The following is a 15,612-nucleotide window of genomic DNA, read 5'->3' as shown; positions in this document are numbered from 1 at the left end:
CCCCAAGGTATTCCGTTAGGAGTATGGTAAGTTCGTAGAAGATTTTATTTTTTGTCAAAAGTTAGCGGAAAATTGATTTTTATTGTTTTTTTCACAAAGTGTCATTTTCCACTAACTTGTGACAAAAAATAAAATCTTCTATGAACTCACCATACTCCTAACGGAATACCTTGGGGTGTCTTCTTTCTAAAATGGGGTCATTTGTGGGGTTCCTATACTGCCCTGGCATTTTAGGGGCCCTAAACCGTGAGGAGTAGTCTGGAAATCAAATTCCGCAAAATGACCTGTGAAATCCTAAAGGTACTCATTGGACTTTGGGCCCTTTAGCGCAGTTAGGGTGCAAAAAAGTGCCACACATGTGGTATCGCCGTACTCGGGAGAAGTAGTATAATGTGTTTTGTGGTGTATTTTTACACATACCCATGCTGGGTGGGAGAAATACCTCTGTAAATGACAATCTTTTGATTTTTTTACACACAATTGTCCATTTACAGAGTTATTTCTCCCACCCAGCATGGGTATGTGTAAAAATACACCCCAAAACACATTGTACTACTTCTCCCGAGTACGGCGATACCACATGTGTGGCACTTTTTTGCACCCTAACTGTGCTAAAGGGCCCAAAGTCCAATGAGTACCTTTAGGATTTCACAGGTCATTTTGTGGAATTTGATTTCCAGACTACTCCTCACGGTTTAGGGCCCCTAAAATGCCAGGGCAGTATAGGAACCCCACAAATGACCCCATTTTAGAAAGAAGACACCCCAAGGTATTCTGTTAGGAGTATGGTAAGTTCATAGAAGATTTTATTTTTTGTCAAAAGTTAGCGGAAAAGGGGGGCGCATGCGCGGCGCCGGCGAGGACGGATGTGAACTCTGCTGGCTCCGTGCCTGACCGAGATATATGGGCTTTTCTTAAGCTTTTCGGGGATAGCTGACCCACACTTCAGCAACCTGACGCCTTACTAATTATGGGAGGCAAGCGAAGGGGCAACAAGAACTCACCTGAAGCCGCTCCTGGCACAATAAAAGCCCTTCTGAAGCGGCAGCAAGAGAAGCGGGATTCCAAGATGGCGGAGACAGCTACACAGGGCTCGGCCTCTTCCTCCCCTGAAAGCTCTGTATCGAATCCTCCGGCAACGCAGCCTAATGTTTCACCAGCTCATTTAAGCCCGCAGCCAGACCAATATAAGGAACTGAAAATCTTTTTCAAGCAAGAATTGGCCTTAGCGGTCCGGGATATCACTGCTCAAATCGGCGACATTGGTGACAGGGTAAACGATCTAGAAACCCGTCATGACGAAATAGCCGACGCCCTGGCTGAAGATAAGCAGAGGCTCGACGCCCAGGAGGAAAGGATTGCCTGGCTGGAGGGTAAGCTCGAGGACTTCGAGAACCGGGCCCGCCGCTCTAATCTGCGAATCCGAGGCCTACCGGAATCGATAATAGAAATCAGGGAAGTAGCAACTAAACTATTTGCGGCCTTACTACCTCAGCTGGATCCCTCCATGTTTCGCATGGATAGAATACATAGAGCACTCGGCCGCCCGCGCAATTCTAATTTGCCCCGAGACGTCATACTTAAACTTCATTACGGGGAGGTGAAAGACCAGCTTATGATGGCCGCCCGAGGACTTACTGCGCTACCGGAGGTACCGCCATCGGTTCAACTATACGCTGACCTCTCCCCGATGACCCTTCAGAAACGACGCTCCATGAGGCAGATTACCCTCACCCTGATTAGGGAGAAGATCCGATACCGTTGGGGGTTCCCCTGTCAGCTTACCTTCCAGCTAGGAGAAACTTCGCATGTCATCCGCACAGCGGCTGAGGGTAAGAAGATCCTGGAGGAGGCCAAAATCCGCATGGAGCAGCTTCCACTCTCATCAACATCGACTCCACCGGTCCCTGCTCCTCTTCCTCAGCGACCTGAAAGAATATGGAAACCAGGAGCCAGACGGCAATGGGGCCAGATCGCTTCTCCTACATTTTCAGACAGCTAAGTACAAGATCGTTTTTGCCCCTTTTGTATAGTTTTCAGCTTATAAACTTTATGTCGGTTCTACCACTTTCCATATTCTTTTTGACTTTGTTTTCTCACACTGTTTGAACGTTGCGAGGAATGGCACTGCCGTCGCCATTTTGGCCCTACTAACTTTCTATGCCATACTTCTGTACGCTTCAAAGAGACTGCCTTATCTTCTATCAAGATCTGCTCCTGCTCAACAATACTGTGGGGTATTCTTTCTTATAAAGAGCCTTTACTATATACCATGTTTATATTACTATTTTTCAACATAATATTTTTCCGGACTAATTTGTATTTAATTGGGACTGCAATACCCCTTATCTTCTACGATAACTCTCTACATCCCAAATGCTAACTGTAGCAAAATGTCCACCATTAGCAGAAGCTTTATCGATACCATATGATATACCATGTTTCATCTCTGCATGCTCTAATACTACATGTCTTGGTTCAGCTAATCACCCATTTTTACTTTACAGGATTATGTGTAAACCATATGCCCTGCTCGGTCAGGGATCTTATGCTGTTCCCCGCATTTGAGGAATGAGACTGCACCTACTAATATGGGTGCCTCCCATCCCTCGGTATCCGAGAAATGTTGGTGGCTTATCCACCATTCAGAATATTGATGTTTACTCTATCTGTTTTCTGTTTATATCCTATAACTTTTTGGGGGTCTTATCAAGGAGAAACCAGGGCTACTCATACAGGGCAACATATAAGCACATTCTCATAACACATCATGTCTATCCCATTTAAGTTGCTATCTATGAATACCAGGGGTCTTAACTCTCCTCAAAAGAGAAGGAAACTCTTTGCTAACATACAACGTCTCAATCCTGATATAATATGTATGCAGGAGACACATTTCTCAGTGTCTTCCCATCCTAATTACATGCATAGTTGCTATAGGAAATTTTACATGGCTAATGCTACCAAAAAACACCGAGGAGTGGCTATTTTACTCAGAAACTCACTACCTATTGATGTGGGTGGAGTAGTGTGTGATCCAGCGGGTAGATACCTTATTCTTTCAGGGACTCTGTATTCTCAAAACATTCAGATCATTAATTGTTACGCACCTCCCGACCAGGCATTCCCCACAATTCTCGAACTTGCTCCACTTATATCACGTGCACCTAACACAATGTTGTATTGGTGTGGCGATTTCAATTTTACGCTAAATGAAGCTTTAGAAAAATCTAAACCCTCCCCCGATAAACTAACTAAACAGCAACGAACCACTCTCCAAACCTTATTAGAGGATAATTTCCTGGTAGACGCTTGGAGGGAATGTCATGGCAATAAGCGAGGATATACCCATTACTCAGTAGTACATAATACATATGCCAAGCTGGATCACATGCTGCTCCTAACCTCTATGGTCCCTCAGCTACTTTACATACGACATATCCCTACACCCCTGTCCGATCATGATGCCGTTCTGCTATGCATGGACACCCGGATCCCTGTCACCCGTAGGACTCCCTGGAGGCTAAACGAGTCGATCCTTATCGACCCTTCTACACGTAATGAAACATTCGATGCCTTATCCTACTTTTTTGACCATAATGTCCCTGAAGATACTACTCCCATGAATAATTGGTTAGCCCATAAAGCTTTTATAAGAGGTAAATTAATCCAAATCTCATCCCGCATCAAAAAACAACGCTCTGAAAACTTTTTACGCCTCTCATATAAGCTCAAAAGATTGACCCTGCTTAATCAAATAGACCCCTCTAGATATTTATCTAAATTAATAAGAGATACACAATTGGAATTGGATCTTGTACTCTCACGTAAGGTAGAAAAAGCAATGAGGTGGACTAAAGCTAAATTTTATCGCTATGCAAATAAGGCAGATACTCTCCTAGCAAATAAGCTCCGCCAACAGGAAAAAATTAATCATATTTATAAAATTAGGACTCCAGAGGGCAATATTACAGCCGATCCAGCTAAAATACACGAGATATTCCACTCATATTATTCTCAGCTTTATAATTCTCCCTTACAGCAAGACCCTAACAAAATCAATGAGTTTCTCGACCAAGTCCACCTCCCTGTAATTAATTTTGAAGCCTTAGTGTCCCTTAATGACCCCTTTTCTGAATTAGAAGTAACTAAAACTATTCAAAATTTAAAATTGCACAAAGCTCCAGGCCCAGATGGCCTTTCGGCTCTGTATTATAAAAAATGTCTCCCACACTTAATTACCCCACTAACTAAGGCCCTAAATTCCTTGCGTAAACTAAATCACGTCCCCTCTGAATTTTTGGCCTCCACAATCACTATCATTCCCAAACCCCATAAAGACCCCCTTAACCCAAAACATTACCGCCCCATTTCCCTTTTAAACTTAGATTATAAAATTCTGACAGCCATGCTAGCGGCCCGCCTCAACAAATTCCTTCCTCGTTTAGTCTCCAGGGACCAAGTGGGCTTTGTCCCACATAGACAAGCCTCTGACAACCTAAGAAGAAACATTAACATCATTGCACATGCACAGAAGACCAAGGCTCCTTTAGTACTATTGGCTCTAGACCTTGAGAAGGCCTTTGATACCGTGACGTGGCCATATATGTTTGAGGTCTTCAGGAGATTCGGGATACAGGGACACTTTCTGCATTGCCTCGCTCTATTATACTCCTCACCTCAAGCTACATTAAAACTTCCAGGTACCTCTTATCAACCCATTAATATATTTCGAGGCACAAGGCAGGGGTGTCCCTTGTCACCTGCCATATTTGCATTAGCAATGGAGCCACTTGCAGAGTTTGTTCGATCGCACCCGGATATCTCAGGATATACTATTCCCCCTCTTACAGCAAAACTAAGTCTATTTGCGGACGACGTCCTTCTCACTCTCACTAATCCTATGGTTTCAATCCCCAATCTCCTGAAGACCTTTCGCTCCTTTGGTCTGATTTCTGGTCTGCACCTCAATATTGATAAATCAGAAATTATGTTTTGCAATTATCCTAAAGATATGGGCAGAATGATGGCCTCAATATTCCGATTTCAATTTCAACCCCACTATATACAATATCTAGGTGTTAAGTTATGCAATGATGTTTCCCAAACATACAAATGGAACTATAGACCCCTGATGCAAGAACTTCTGACCCTTCTGTCACAATGGGACCTCCCCCATCTTTCCTGGCTTGGAAGAGTCACAGCCATAAAAATGACATGGCTACCAAAACTTACATACTTTTTCAGGGTACTGCCCACTCCAGTACAAAATTCAGATTTACAAAAGTTACAAACTGCCTTATTTAAATTTATATGGAGGGATAAGCGTCCTCGCATCTCACGAAAAATTATGCACTGGCATAGGAAAGATGGGGGCCTTTCAGTTCCTCACCTGAAACGTTATTTTAATGCTTCTCAACTAGCCTCTCTACCAATGATTTATGCAGGCCCTCACACACCATTATGGGTCTCTTTGGAAAACGCTCTTCTGTCCCCGATCTCATGGAAAGGGGCCCTATGGGCGAAAACGCCTCTTCCAGCTACTATAGCCATAAATTCTCCCATAACAGCCTTTACACTGACCATTTGGCGTAGATGCCGATTTAAATGGAAATTACAATCTCAGCCATCCCCATGGACAGAATTTCTCCAAAACCCAGACTTCCTACCTGGCCAAGACCTACGGGTTTTCCACTGGTGGCAGCTAAATGGACTAACCTCGCTCAGAAACTTGACGATAAGAGGTAAACTTTATTCTTTAAATCAGCTCATTGCTGACAAAAATGTACCGTCTTTAGAATTTTTTAGAGCTTCCCAAATCCTTCATTACTACAAATCCATAGTGTCATCTGCTCAAGATATGCAACAATCCTCTTTTGAGAATATCTGCTCTAACGACCCATTACGCAAAGGAATCTTGTCCTTTTTGTATTGCACCTTCAATCAACCACCACCTGACCACAAATTCTCTTATATGGAGGATTGGGAAAAAGACATAGGTACGACCTTAACTAAGGAACAATGGTCACAATGTTTAGATACCCTTTCAAGAGGCAGCTTACAGACCTCTAACCTTGAATCTTCACTCAGACTTCTACATAGATCATACTTAGACCCAGTACGTCTGCACAAAATTGACTCAGCTCACTCCCCCCGATGCTTTCGAGGGTGTGCCGCTAATGGGACCACCTTCCACATATGGTGGACTTGTCCAAAAGTCGCATTATTCTGGTCAAAACTAACCAGAAAGATATCAAGATTATTTCCCTCTCGTATAACTAAAAATCCTAAGGTTTACCTGTTGGGATTAAAGCCTCCAAAATTCACAAATTTACAGCATAGACTTCTACAATATATTTTTGTGGCCGCTAAAACCTATATAGCCTCACAATGGCTACAGCCCACCCTCTTTCTGTCAGTATTGGAACAGAGAATCGACTATATAATGGTGTGTGAACGGCTTAACGCCCTAATTAGAGACACAATGGACCAGTTCACCGATATTTGGGAGCCATGGATAGAGTTTAGAGGGAACTTTAATTTTCAAACGATTTTAGAGGCCTAGTTTACACTAGAAATTTACACAGGCTGGAACCTCAAATTAAAGTTATGAAAGCAACAATAACTGTAAGTTCCCTGATGATGAGACCTGGATCTCCCATTACGATGCTATTGCTAACCTTTTTAGGCTAAATACATGAAACTTCCTACCAACACCACCTCTGTTACCCCCAATGTTATAGCTCTCACTTCTTTCTTCTCTTCTTTCCCTAAAATATACAGTTGATCACTATTTTTACTATGTAAAACTTATACTGTTTAACTATGTAACCACTGTATTTCTATATATTTTTTCTAGTTATGCAGTCGCCCTACCCATGTTGGGTGGTGGCGATTCTTTGGCTAATTATGTACCGATTTTCTATTATCATAATAAAAAACTTTGAAACTAAAAGTTAGCGGAAAATTGATTATTATTGTTTTTTTCACAAAGTGTCATTTTCCACTAACTTGTGACAAAAAATAAAATCTTCTATGAACTCACCATACTCCTAACGGAATACCTTGGGGTGTCTTCTTTCTAAAATGGGGTCATTTGTGGGGTTCCTATACTGCCCTGGCATTTTAGGGGCCCTAAACCGTGAGGAGTAGTCTGGAAATCAAATTCCGCAAAATGACCTGTGAAATCCTAAAGGTACTCATTGGACTTTGGGCCCTTTAGCGCAGTTAGGGTGCAAAAAAGTGCCACACATGTGGTATCGCCGTACTCGGGAGAAGTAGTATAATGTGTTTTGTGGTGTATTTTTACACATACCCATGCTGGGTGGGAGAAATAACTCTGTAAATGGACAATTGTGTGTAAAAAAAATGAAAACATTGTCATTTACAGAGATATTTCTCCCACCCAGCATGGGTATGTGTAAAAATACACCCCAAAACACATTATAGTACTTCTACTGAGTATGGCAATACCACATGTGTGGCACTTTTTTGCAGCCTAACTGCGCTAAGGGGTCCAAAGTCCAATGAGCACCTTTAGGCTTTACAGGGGTGCTTACAATTTAGCACCCCCCAAAATGTTAGGACAGTAAACACACCCCACAAATGACCCCATTTTGGAAAGTAGACACTTCAAGGTATTCAGAGAGGGGCATGGTGAGTCCGTGGCAGATTTCATTTTTTTTTTGTCGCAAGTTAGCAGAAATGGAAACTTTTTTTTTTTGTCACATAGTGTCATTTTCCGCTTACTTGTGACAAAAAATAATATCTTCTATGAACTCACTATGCCTCTCAGTGAATACTTTGGGATGTCTTCTTTCCAAAATGGGGTCATTTGGGGGGTATTTATACTATCCTGGAATTCTAGCCCCTCATGAAACATGACAGGGGGTCAGAAAAGTCATAGATGCTTGAAAATGGGAAAATTCACTTTTTGCACCATAGTTTGTAAACGCTATAACTTTTACCCAAACCAATAAATATACACTAAATGGGTTTTTTTTAATCAAAAACATGTTTGTCCACATTTTTCGCGCTGCATGTGTACAGAAATTTTACTTTATTTGAAAAATGTCAGCACAGAAAGTTAAAAAAATCATTTTTTTGCCAAAATTCATGTCTTTTTTGATGAATATAATAAAAAGTAAAAATCGCAGGAGCAATCAAATAGCACCAAAAGAAAGCTTTATTAGTGACAAGAAAAGGAGCCAAATTTCATTTAGGTGGTAGGTTGTATGAGCGAGCAATAAACCGTGAAAGCTGCAGTGGTCTGAATGGAAAAAAAGTGCCTGGTCCTTAAGGATGGAAATGGAAATGTTTTTAACCCAGGCACTGGTGTAGCGGAATCTCCTTTATTTGCCTTGCTTGAGTTTCATGAATTCCTGACTCCCTTTGGATTGTTGTGGGTGGCTGCAGCGGTCCTATCCTTGTTGTACTGTGTAATTCATTATTTGCTATATGGATGGCTTTTTTCTCTTGGTATAATGATTTACTGAATGATCCATGGTGTTATTTACAATATTTTGGCTCCTTTTTGGTTGTTGCTTAAAATGCATAATTATCTTAAACTGCTATTTAAAATTCTGTTTCAAATTTAGCCACATGATCCTGAGCAAAATTCTCAGCCATGATACTCATGCCAGTATCATTTTTAAAATACAGTATATTATTTTCTTAAAAATCTCAAAAATGTGTAATTGTATTTTTAAAGATTTATTGAATAGAATGTTAGTTTCAGTTTCAGGGCGCTTTTGTTGTGCTATGACGCTGCTTTCCAGACCAGTCTGCTTGCTATTGAACTTGAACTCAGATGATATGGGCCTGATCCAATTCACCTTTTTCCTACATTTCCCATAGGAGATAATGTTTCATATTCTGTTTAAAATAACTTTTCAGCACTCTGCAATTGAAAAAGTACCAAAAAGTAGATGAAAAAGTACTGCCTGTCATTATTAAATAAAATAAATAAATTAAATTGTTCTGAGTATTTTCTTGAAATGCATTTTATTGAAACATGTGAAAATGTGAAAATATCACTTAGACGTAAACTTAGGAGAACAAGTGAATTGGATTGAGCCCAATCTGTGAAGAGAATATAATTCTGGCCCAGTGCACACCAAAAACCTCTAGCAGATTTGCAAAACGCTAGAGGTTTTTGAAGCAGATTTCAGAGCGATTCTAGGCATGTTTATAGAGGTTTTCTAAACATGCCTAGCGGTTTTTGGAGCGTTTTTGTGTAGCAGATATCAAATATTGTTACAGTAAAGCTGAAACTGAACAGCTACTGTAACAAAAATGCCTGGAAAAGAGCTGTTTTCCACTTTCCTATACTTTAACATTGAGGCAGAAATGCCTCAGAAATCTAAAAAATGCTGCAGGACAGGAGTTTGCGTTTGGGGGGAAAACAAACCACTCTGGTGTGCATCAGCCCATTCACTTTCATTAGCCAAGTGGTTTTCCCCCTGCAATCGTTTTCAAAAACTCTTCAGAATGCTCTGGTGTGCACCAGCCTTATGATGGGATTTAAGCAAGAAACATTTTTTAAACATTTTTTGCCATATGTTTGCATTTCTACTGATTAATTTAACTTATTTGAAAAGTCAGTATAATTTAGCTTGCCAGCAATTCAGAAATGAAGTCAAACGTGAAAGGAATTGGCATTCCCTACATCCATCAATGCCTAATATTGTAACGATCGGTGTAACACAGAGAGGATCTGATTACCGGTGATCTGCAGTATCACCGAGAATGCAGATATATACCCAATTATAGATGATCTGCAGTATCACCGATAATCAGATATATCTCTAACCTCTGGACACCTGAGTAATATATGAGTGTTTGGTGCAACAGTAATACTTTGAGGAGAGCACCCTTACAGTGGGTGCGAGGCAGTAGGAGGTACTGCCCTGAGAACAGATTCCTTCCAAGGCCTGAGGCTCCCCAAGGGGCGGAGCCAGGCTGGGAATAGGAAGAATCAGAGAGTGAGTGACACCAAAGGTGAAGTGTCACTGACAGGACTGTGAACTATTTCCCAACAGGAGAAATAGTTCTCGAGGTCGGACAGGCCAGGTCGGCAACAGACTGACAGATCAGGTACAGAGACAGGAAACAGATGCGGAATCCTAAGACTAGCCGAGTTCGGTAACAGAGTATCAGAATGACAAAGGTACAGAATCAGAAATCAGAAGAATGGTCAGGAAAGCAGAAGGTCATAACAAATAATCAACAATTCCTAGACTAAGGTGTGAGCTCTGTGGTCATCAACACCTTGGAAACTGGTCTAGATAATAACACAGATGATAACAGAATTTCCTAGACTAAGGTGTGAGTTCCGTGGTCATCAACACCTTGGAAACTGGTCTAATATAACACAGATACTGACAGGGACTGAGTGCTACCACATAGTGATCACAACACCAGACACCAGAGGAATGACCAGCACCCAGTATATATACACCAGCGCTCTTCAGCGCCTCCCCTAAGTGCTGGACCAATGAAAACTGAAAGAATTGTCAGCTGACCGGCCTGGTCAGCTGACACCCCTCTGACTGTTATAAAAGCTCTGCCTCTCCGCGCACGCACACGTCCTTCTGAACCTGTGTGGACTATCAGTCCCAGCCACACCAGACATGTGTTGTAATGCCTCTGCTGTTTTGGATGCGGAATCCGCCGCACCGCTGTCCGAGCGTGCGGCGTTTTCTCCGCATTCAGCAGTACTGACAGAGGTAGGCCTATGCGTGCAAGCCGCCTCGTCGGATGCGGAATCCGCCGCCCTGTTCTCTGGACATGCGGCGGTTTCTCCGCGTTCCGTCAGGCCAGTGAATGCAGGTCCCTGCGCGCAAGCCGCCATGCCGAACGCGGAATCATCCGCCCTACTCTGAGTACTTGCGTCGGCTTTTCCGCGTTTTCTCACAAACATATTACAAAATATTTAATGAAATACTTTGGGGTTGATTCATTAAGCTGCGCTGCTAAAGCAGCACAGCTTAATGACAGCAGCACAAGGTAAAAATCTCCAGCAGACGCTATGTTACAGTAGTGCAGCATAGCGTGGGCTGCTAACATAGCGAGCACTCCATTACCATAACTCCATTAACATAACGGGCGCTCCACTGAACCCGCCCTGAGCCCTGGCGGTTGGGCCAATCAAAGTGCAGGAATCTTGTCCTTTCAAGCCACTGTACCCGGCGGGGCTCAGGGCAGGTTCAGTGGAGCGGCAGTTAAGTTAATGGCGCACTCGTTAAGGTAAGTTAATGGAGGACTCGTTATGTTAGCAGTGCACACCATGCTGCACTACCTCAGCATAGCGTGCGCTGGAGATTTTTACCTCGTGCTGCTGTCATTAAGCTGTGCTGCTAAAGCATGAATCAACCCCTTTAAGTGCTACTGAAGATAAAACCCACACATTTTATTTGCTATTTTGTCCTGGCTATTACAATTTTTACATTACACTGGTAGGTGATCAGAGGCACCAGCAGAATAAAATTAATATAAAATTGTTAAAAATTGCCGGGAGGGAAAGTGGTAGACTTCCCCTCAATAATTAGACACCAAGGTCTGTCATCAAATCAAACGAATATATTTATTGAATAGTACCCCAAAATCTGCAATGCGTTTCGTGGGAACAGACCCACTTCTTCAGGCAATAAAATGGGGACAACAAACACAGCAATCAATGTGCAGTGAATTTAGCACCTTTAGCACACGCTGGTGCCCCCTGCTGGTCATATAGCCATTGTCTATATGCAACTGAAGCCCTCTCCAACTGACTGGCTGACTTGCTCAGCTTCTGCTTGATTAATCACTGCAAGCTAGGTGTATTATATGTGTGCATTTCTCATTGGCTTATAAGCAGCCTGCAGGCTTTAAAAAGCAGCAGAGAACTGTTTGGGAGTGAGTTTCTCCATCTGTGTGTTTGGTAAGTTTTAGAGCAGTAGGAGACAGGCCTTGGGGGTGGCAGCTCCAAGGGTTTGGCTGCGCTCACATATGGTGTTAGATGCTGGTTCTGGGGCCCCGGGCAGTGAGAGTTCCCGGGGCCCCAGGCTGGCTCATGCACCATTGTTTTTAATTTTATTGTAGTATCCCATGCAGTTTAGTTAGGAGGGGGGCAGATGAGAGGGAATATCCTGCACGCTGGTGCCCCCTGCTGGTCATATAGCCATTGTCTATATGCAACTGAAGCCCTCTCCAACTGACTGGCTGACTTGCTCAGCTTCTGCTTGATTAATCACTGCAAGCTAGGTGTATTATATGTGTGCATTTCTCATTGGCTTATAAGCAGCCTGCAGGCTTTATAAAGCAGCAGAGAACTGTTTGGGAGTGAGTTTCTCCATTTGTGTGTTTGGTAAGCTATATACATGCAACATCAAAAGGGAAAACATAGATTTTTTTCAAGCATAAATACATGTCATTAAGATGCCTTAAAGCGGATCCGAGATGGAAAACTAACTATAACAAGTAACTTGTCTATATATATTATCTAAAGTTTAGATAGTTTACACAGCAAATCTAGCTGCAAACAGCTTTAATAGAATATGATCATTTCTTCCTGTGATACAATGACAGCAGACATGTTGTTTGTAAACATTACACAGAGGCAGGCTTATATGCATCTTAAGCAAAAAAAACCTAATCCTCCCTCCTCCTCCCTCCTCCCCTATGCCTCTGAAACCTCTGGCTAGTAATACCTCCCCTCCTCCTGCCCAGACTGAGCTCCCATGAGCCCTTGCTACTGTCTGAGAGAGCCTTGGCTCTCTGAAAACCTGTGGGCGTGGCTTGGTTAGTTTATAGGGAATTAGAGTATTAAAACAAAAACAAAAAAGTATTTGGCTTGAGGAATGCCCTATAAACAATAGGAAAGGAACACAATTATGCAATGTGTAAAAGTTCATCTCGGATCCACTTTAAGTGAAACAGAACATCTAAATGGGGTGAGAGGTTGTTAGCTGAGATAACAACCTCTCACCCCATTTAGATGTTCTGTTTCACTTAAGGCATCTTAATGACATGTATTTATGCTTAAAAAAATCTATGTTTTCCCTTTTGATGTTGCATGTATATAGCTGTCTGTACCATCAGCCTGCAAACAAACAGGATGTAAGCCCGACGAAGGCTGCAAGGCAGAAATATTGCTTATTCTTATTCTGCTAATAACAAGACCAGGCTGTAAATCTATGTTTTCCCGTTTGATGTTGCATGCATATAGCTGTCTGTACCATCAGCCTGCAAACAAACAGGATGTAAGCCCGACGAAGGCTGCAAGGCCGAAAGCTTGCTTATTCTTATTCTTATTAGTTAGCCAATAAATGGTATCATCCTGATTTAAAACTTCTTGCTTTTACTGATGGCCAGCACAGTACAATACCCTACTGCTACTGCTTGTTATTAGCAGCATTTCCTTAGACACATAGAAGTGTTCCAGCTTCTGTTTACATTTCAGGAGAGCCAGGGATAAATCCAACTTTTTTTGTGTGACTGCCTCACTTTAATCAATAAAAGCAATAGTTTTCAAGCCCCGTAATGCAAAAAAATAGAAAGGGGTCTCAGACAGTTTGTTAGTAGGACTGCTATACTTTGTTCCTATGTTTATCCCATCATGTCACACGCCAGTTCAGGTAGGCTTTGAGCAATGTAGCAAGCAATATAGAAATAAAAACAAAGAGAGCCTACAATACAGACACCCCCCCCCCCACACACACACACATAAACCACAAACACACACACACACACACACACACACACACACACACACACACACCTGCAAAGCAAGCTTCACAATTTGTGTAATTTTAAGTGAGAAACAGACCTCATTAATGCTGCCTTAAGGTCTTTGTTCCTAAGACTATAGATCAAAGGATTAAGCAGGGGATTAATGATGGAGTATATGACAGAGAACAGTTTATGCATAACCAGCATATTCCTAGTTGCAGGAACAAAGTAAATAAAAATGATGGAGCCATAAAAGATGGAGACTACAGTGAGATGAGATGAGCAAGTAGAGAAAGCCTTTAGTCTTCCAGTATTGCTGCGGATTCGGAGAATGGTACTAAAAATACGTACATATGGAAGGAAGGTGAAAGCAAAGGCCCCTACACCAAGACTGCCACCAAGTGTAAACAAAGCCACTATATTTATTGTGGTGTCTGTACAAGTAATCTCAAACAAGTTTGGGAGGTCACAAAAAAAGTTGTGGATGAGATTTAAACCACAAAAGGACAACCTAGGTAAGAATAAAGTTTGAAACAAACCACAGATAAACCCCATAACCCAAACCACAGAAACCATATGAGCACAGACTCTCCAAGACATAATTTGTGTATAATGTAGAGGGCGACAGATGGCCACAAATCGGTCATAGGACATCACTGAGAGCAAAAAGAGCTCAGAGCTAGCAAATGAGAGGAAGAAGAAGACTTGGACTATACAAGCAGGAATGGTGATTGCCTGGTATTTGGTGATCAGATCAAAGAGCATCTTTGGAGCTGTCACTGATGAATAAGACATGTCTAGAAAAGCTAAGTTGCTCAGAAAAAAATACATAGGATTGTGAAGGTGAGAATCGGTGATAACCAAGAAAAAAATAAGCAGGTTTATGACTACAGTCATCACATAGATCAAAAGAAAGACTACAAATAGACCATTCATGGTTGGTGGATGATCTGATAGACCCACAAGGATAAGAAGAGCAACTCTTGTGATATTACTCATATTGTTCATCACCTTTTCTTTCTCTCTGTTAATTTACTAACATAAATTAGTAATAATTGTGAACAATTGTTGGTAAGGATTAAACACATTTCATATGTTTGTAAGTGGCAATGCATTCCCAGCATCAGCATAAACATATATTAAGTCTTTAAAGTCCCTGAAGACAAATCCTCTGAGTGCTGAGCTGTGTTTTTGCAGCTAAATCCCAAGATATTAATTAGATTAAAATAATTCAAATGTTACTAAAAATGTATAAAAAAATGTTTATAGCAAAGGAAATAATATATTGACCCAAAATATGCTACACATTCTATTTTCTATCATCTACAGTAATGATGTCATCAGGAAGTTTCATTCTAATTAATATATTATATTTTTATGCTTTAAATTGTATTTGCTTCAAAAGAATTTGGTGTTCCGTACACTTTATGTCTAGCCAGCCCTTTGACCTATGCTACAGAATTTTAAACTTGACAGTTCAAACACTTGACAGGTCTAAAAATTATAGCTCAAAAAATGGATGCAATTAGGAAGGTATTGTAGGACATATTTAACTGATATGACTTTTGGACACTTTTTTTTAACACATGGAGCTTGATTCACTAAGACAAACAGCATGCCCTTTCTAAGTTAGCACGCCTTATCAAAGTTAACATGCCTTATCAGAGTATCATAGCAAACTTATGCCTGCTAATTGGCAATGACAAGAACTCCACTTGTCCTGCCCTGAGCCCCTGCGGGTTTGTAGCGCTTGCTATGCTACTCTAAGGCGTGCTAACTTTGACAAGGCATGCTAGTGAATTCAGCCCATTGGGCCTATCGATTTTGCAAGCTTGCCAGTGACCACAGTGATCACAGGACCCCCCACTCTTGATAAAGCGGCGTGACTGCTGCGACACTGGT

General features: G+C 41.7%; 1 protein-coding gene across 1 annotated transcript; it reads right to left on the bottom strand.

The window, feature by feature from the left end:
• Positions 1–13,773: 13,773 nt before the first annotated feature.
• On the bottom strand, positions 13,774–14,709 carry LOC137533447 (olfactory receptor 5AR1-like). Its single transcript, XM_068254835.1, has one exon. It carries the CDS (start codon positions 14,707–14,709, stop codon positions 13,774–13,776), a length of 936 nt encoding a protein of 311 aa, XP_068110936.1.
• Between the last annotated feature and the right edge of the window lie 903 nt (positions 14,710–15,612).

The sequence above is a fragment of the Hyperolius riggenbachi genome, chromosome 9 (genome assembly GCF_040937935.1).
Source record: "Hyperolius riggenbachi isolate aHypRig1 chromosome 9, aHypRig1.pri, whole genome shotgun sequence".
Lineage (NCBI taxonomy): Eukaryota > Metazoa > Chordata > Amphibia > Anura > Hyperoliidae > Hyperolius > Hyperolius riggenbachi.
The sequence above is the reverse complement of the archived record's forward strand: the minus strand, read 5'-3'. Positions and strand labels throughout refer to the sequence as shown.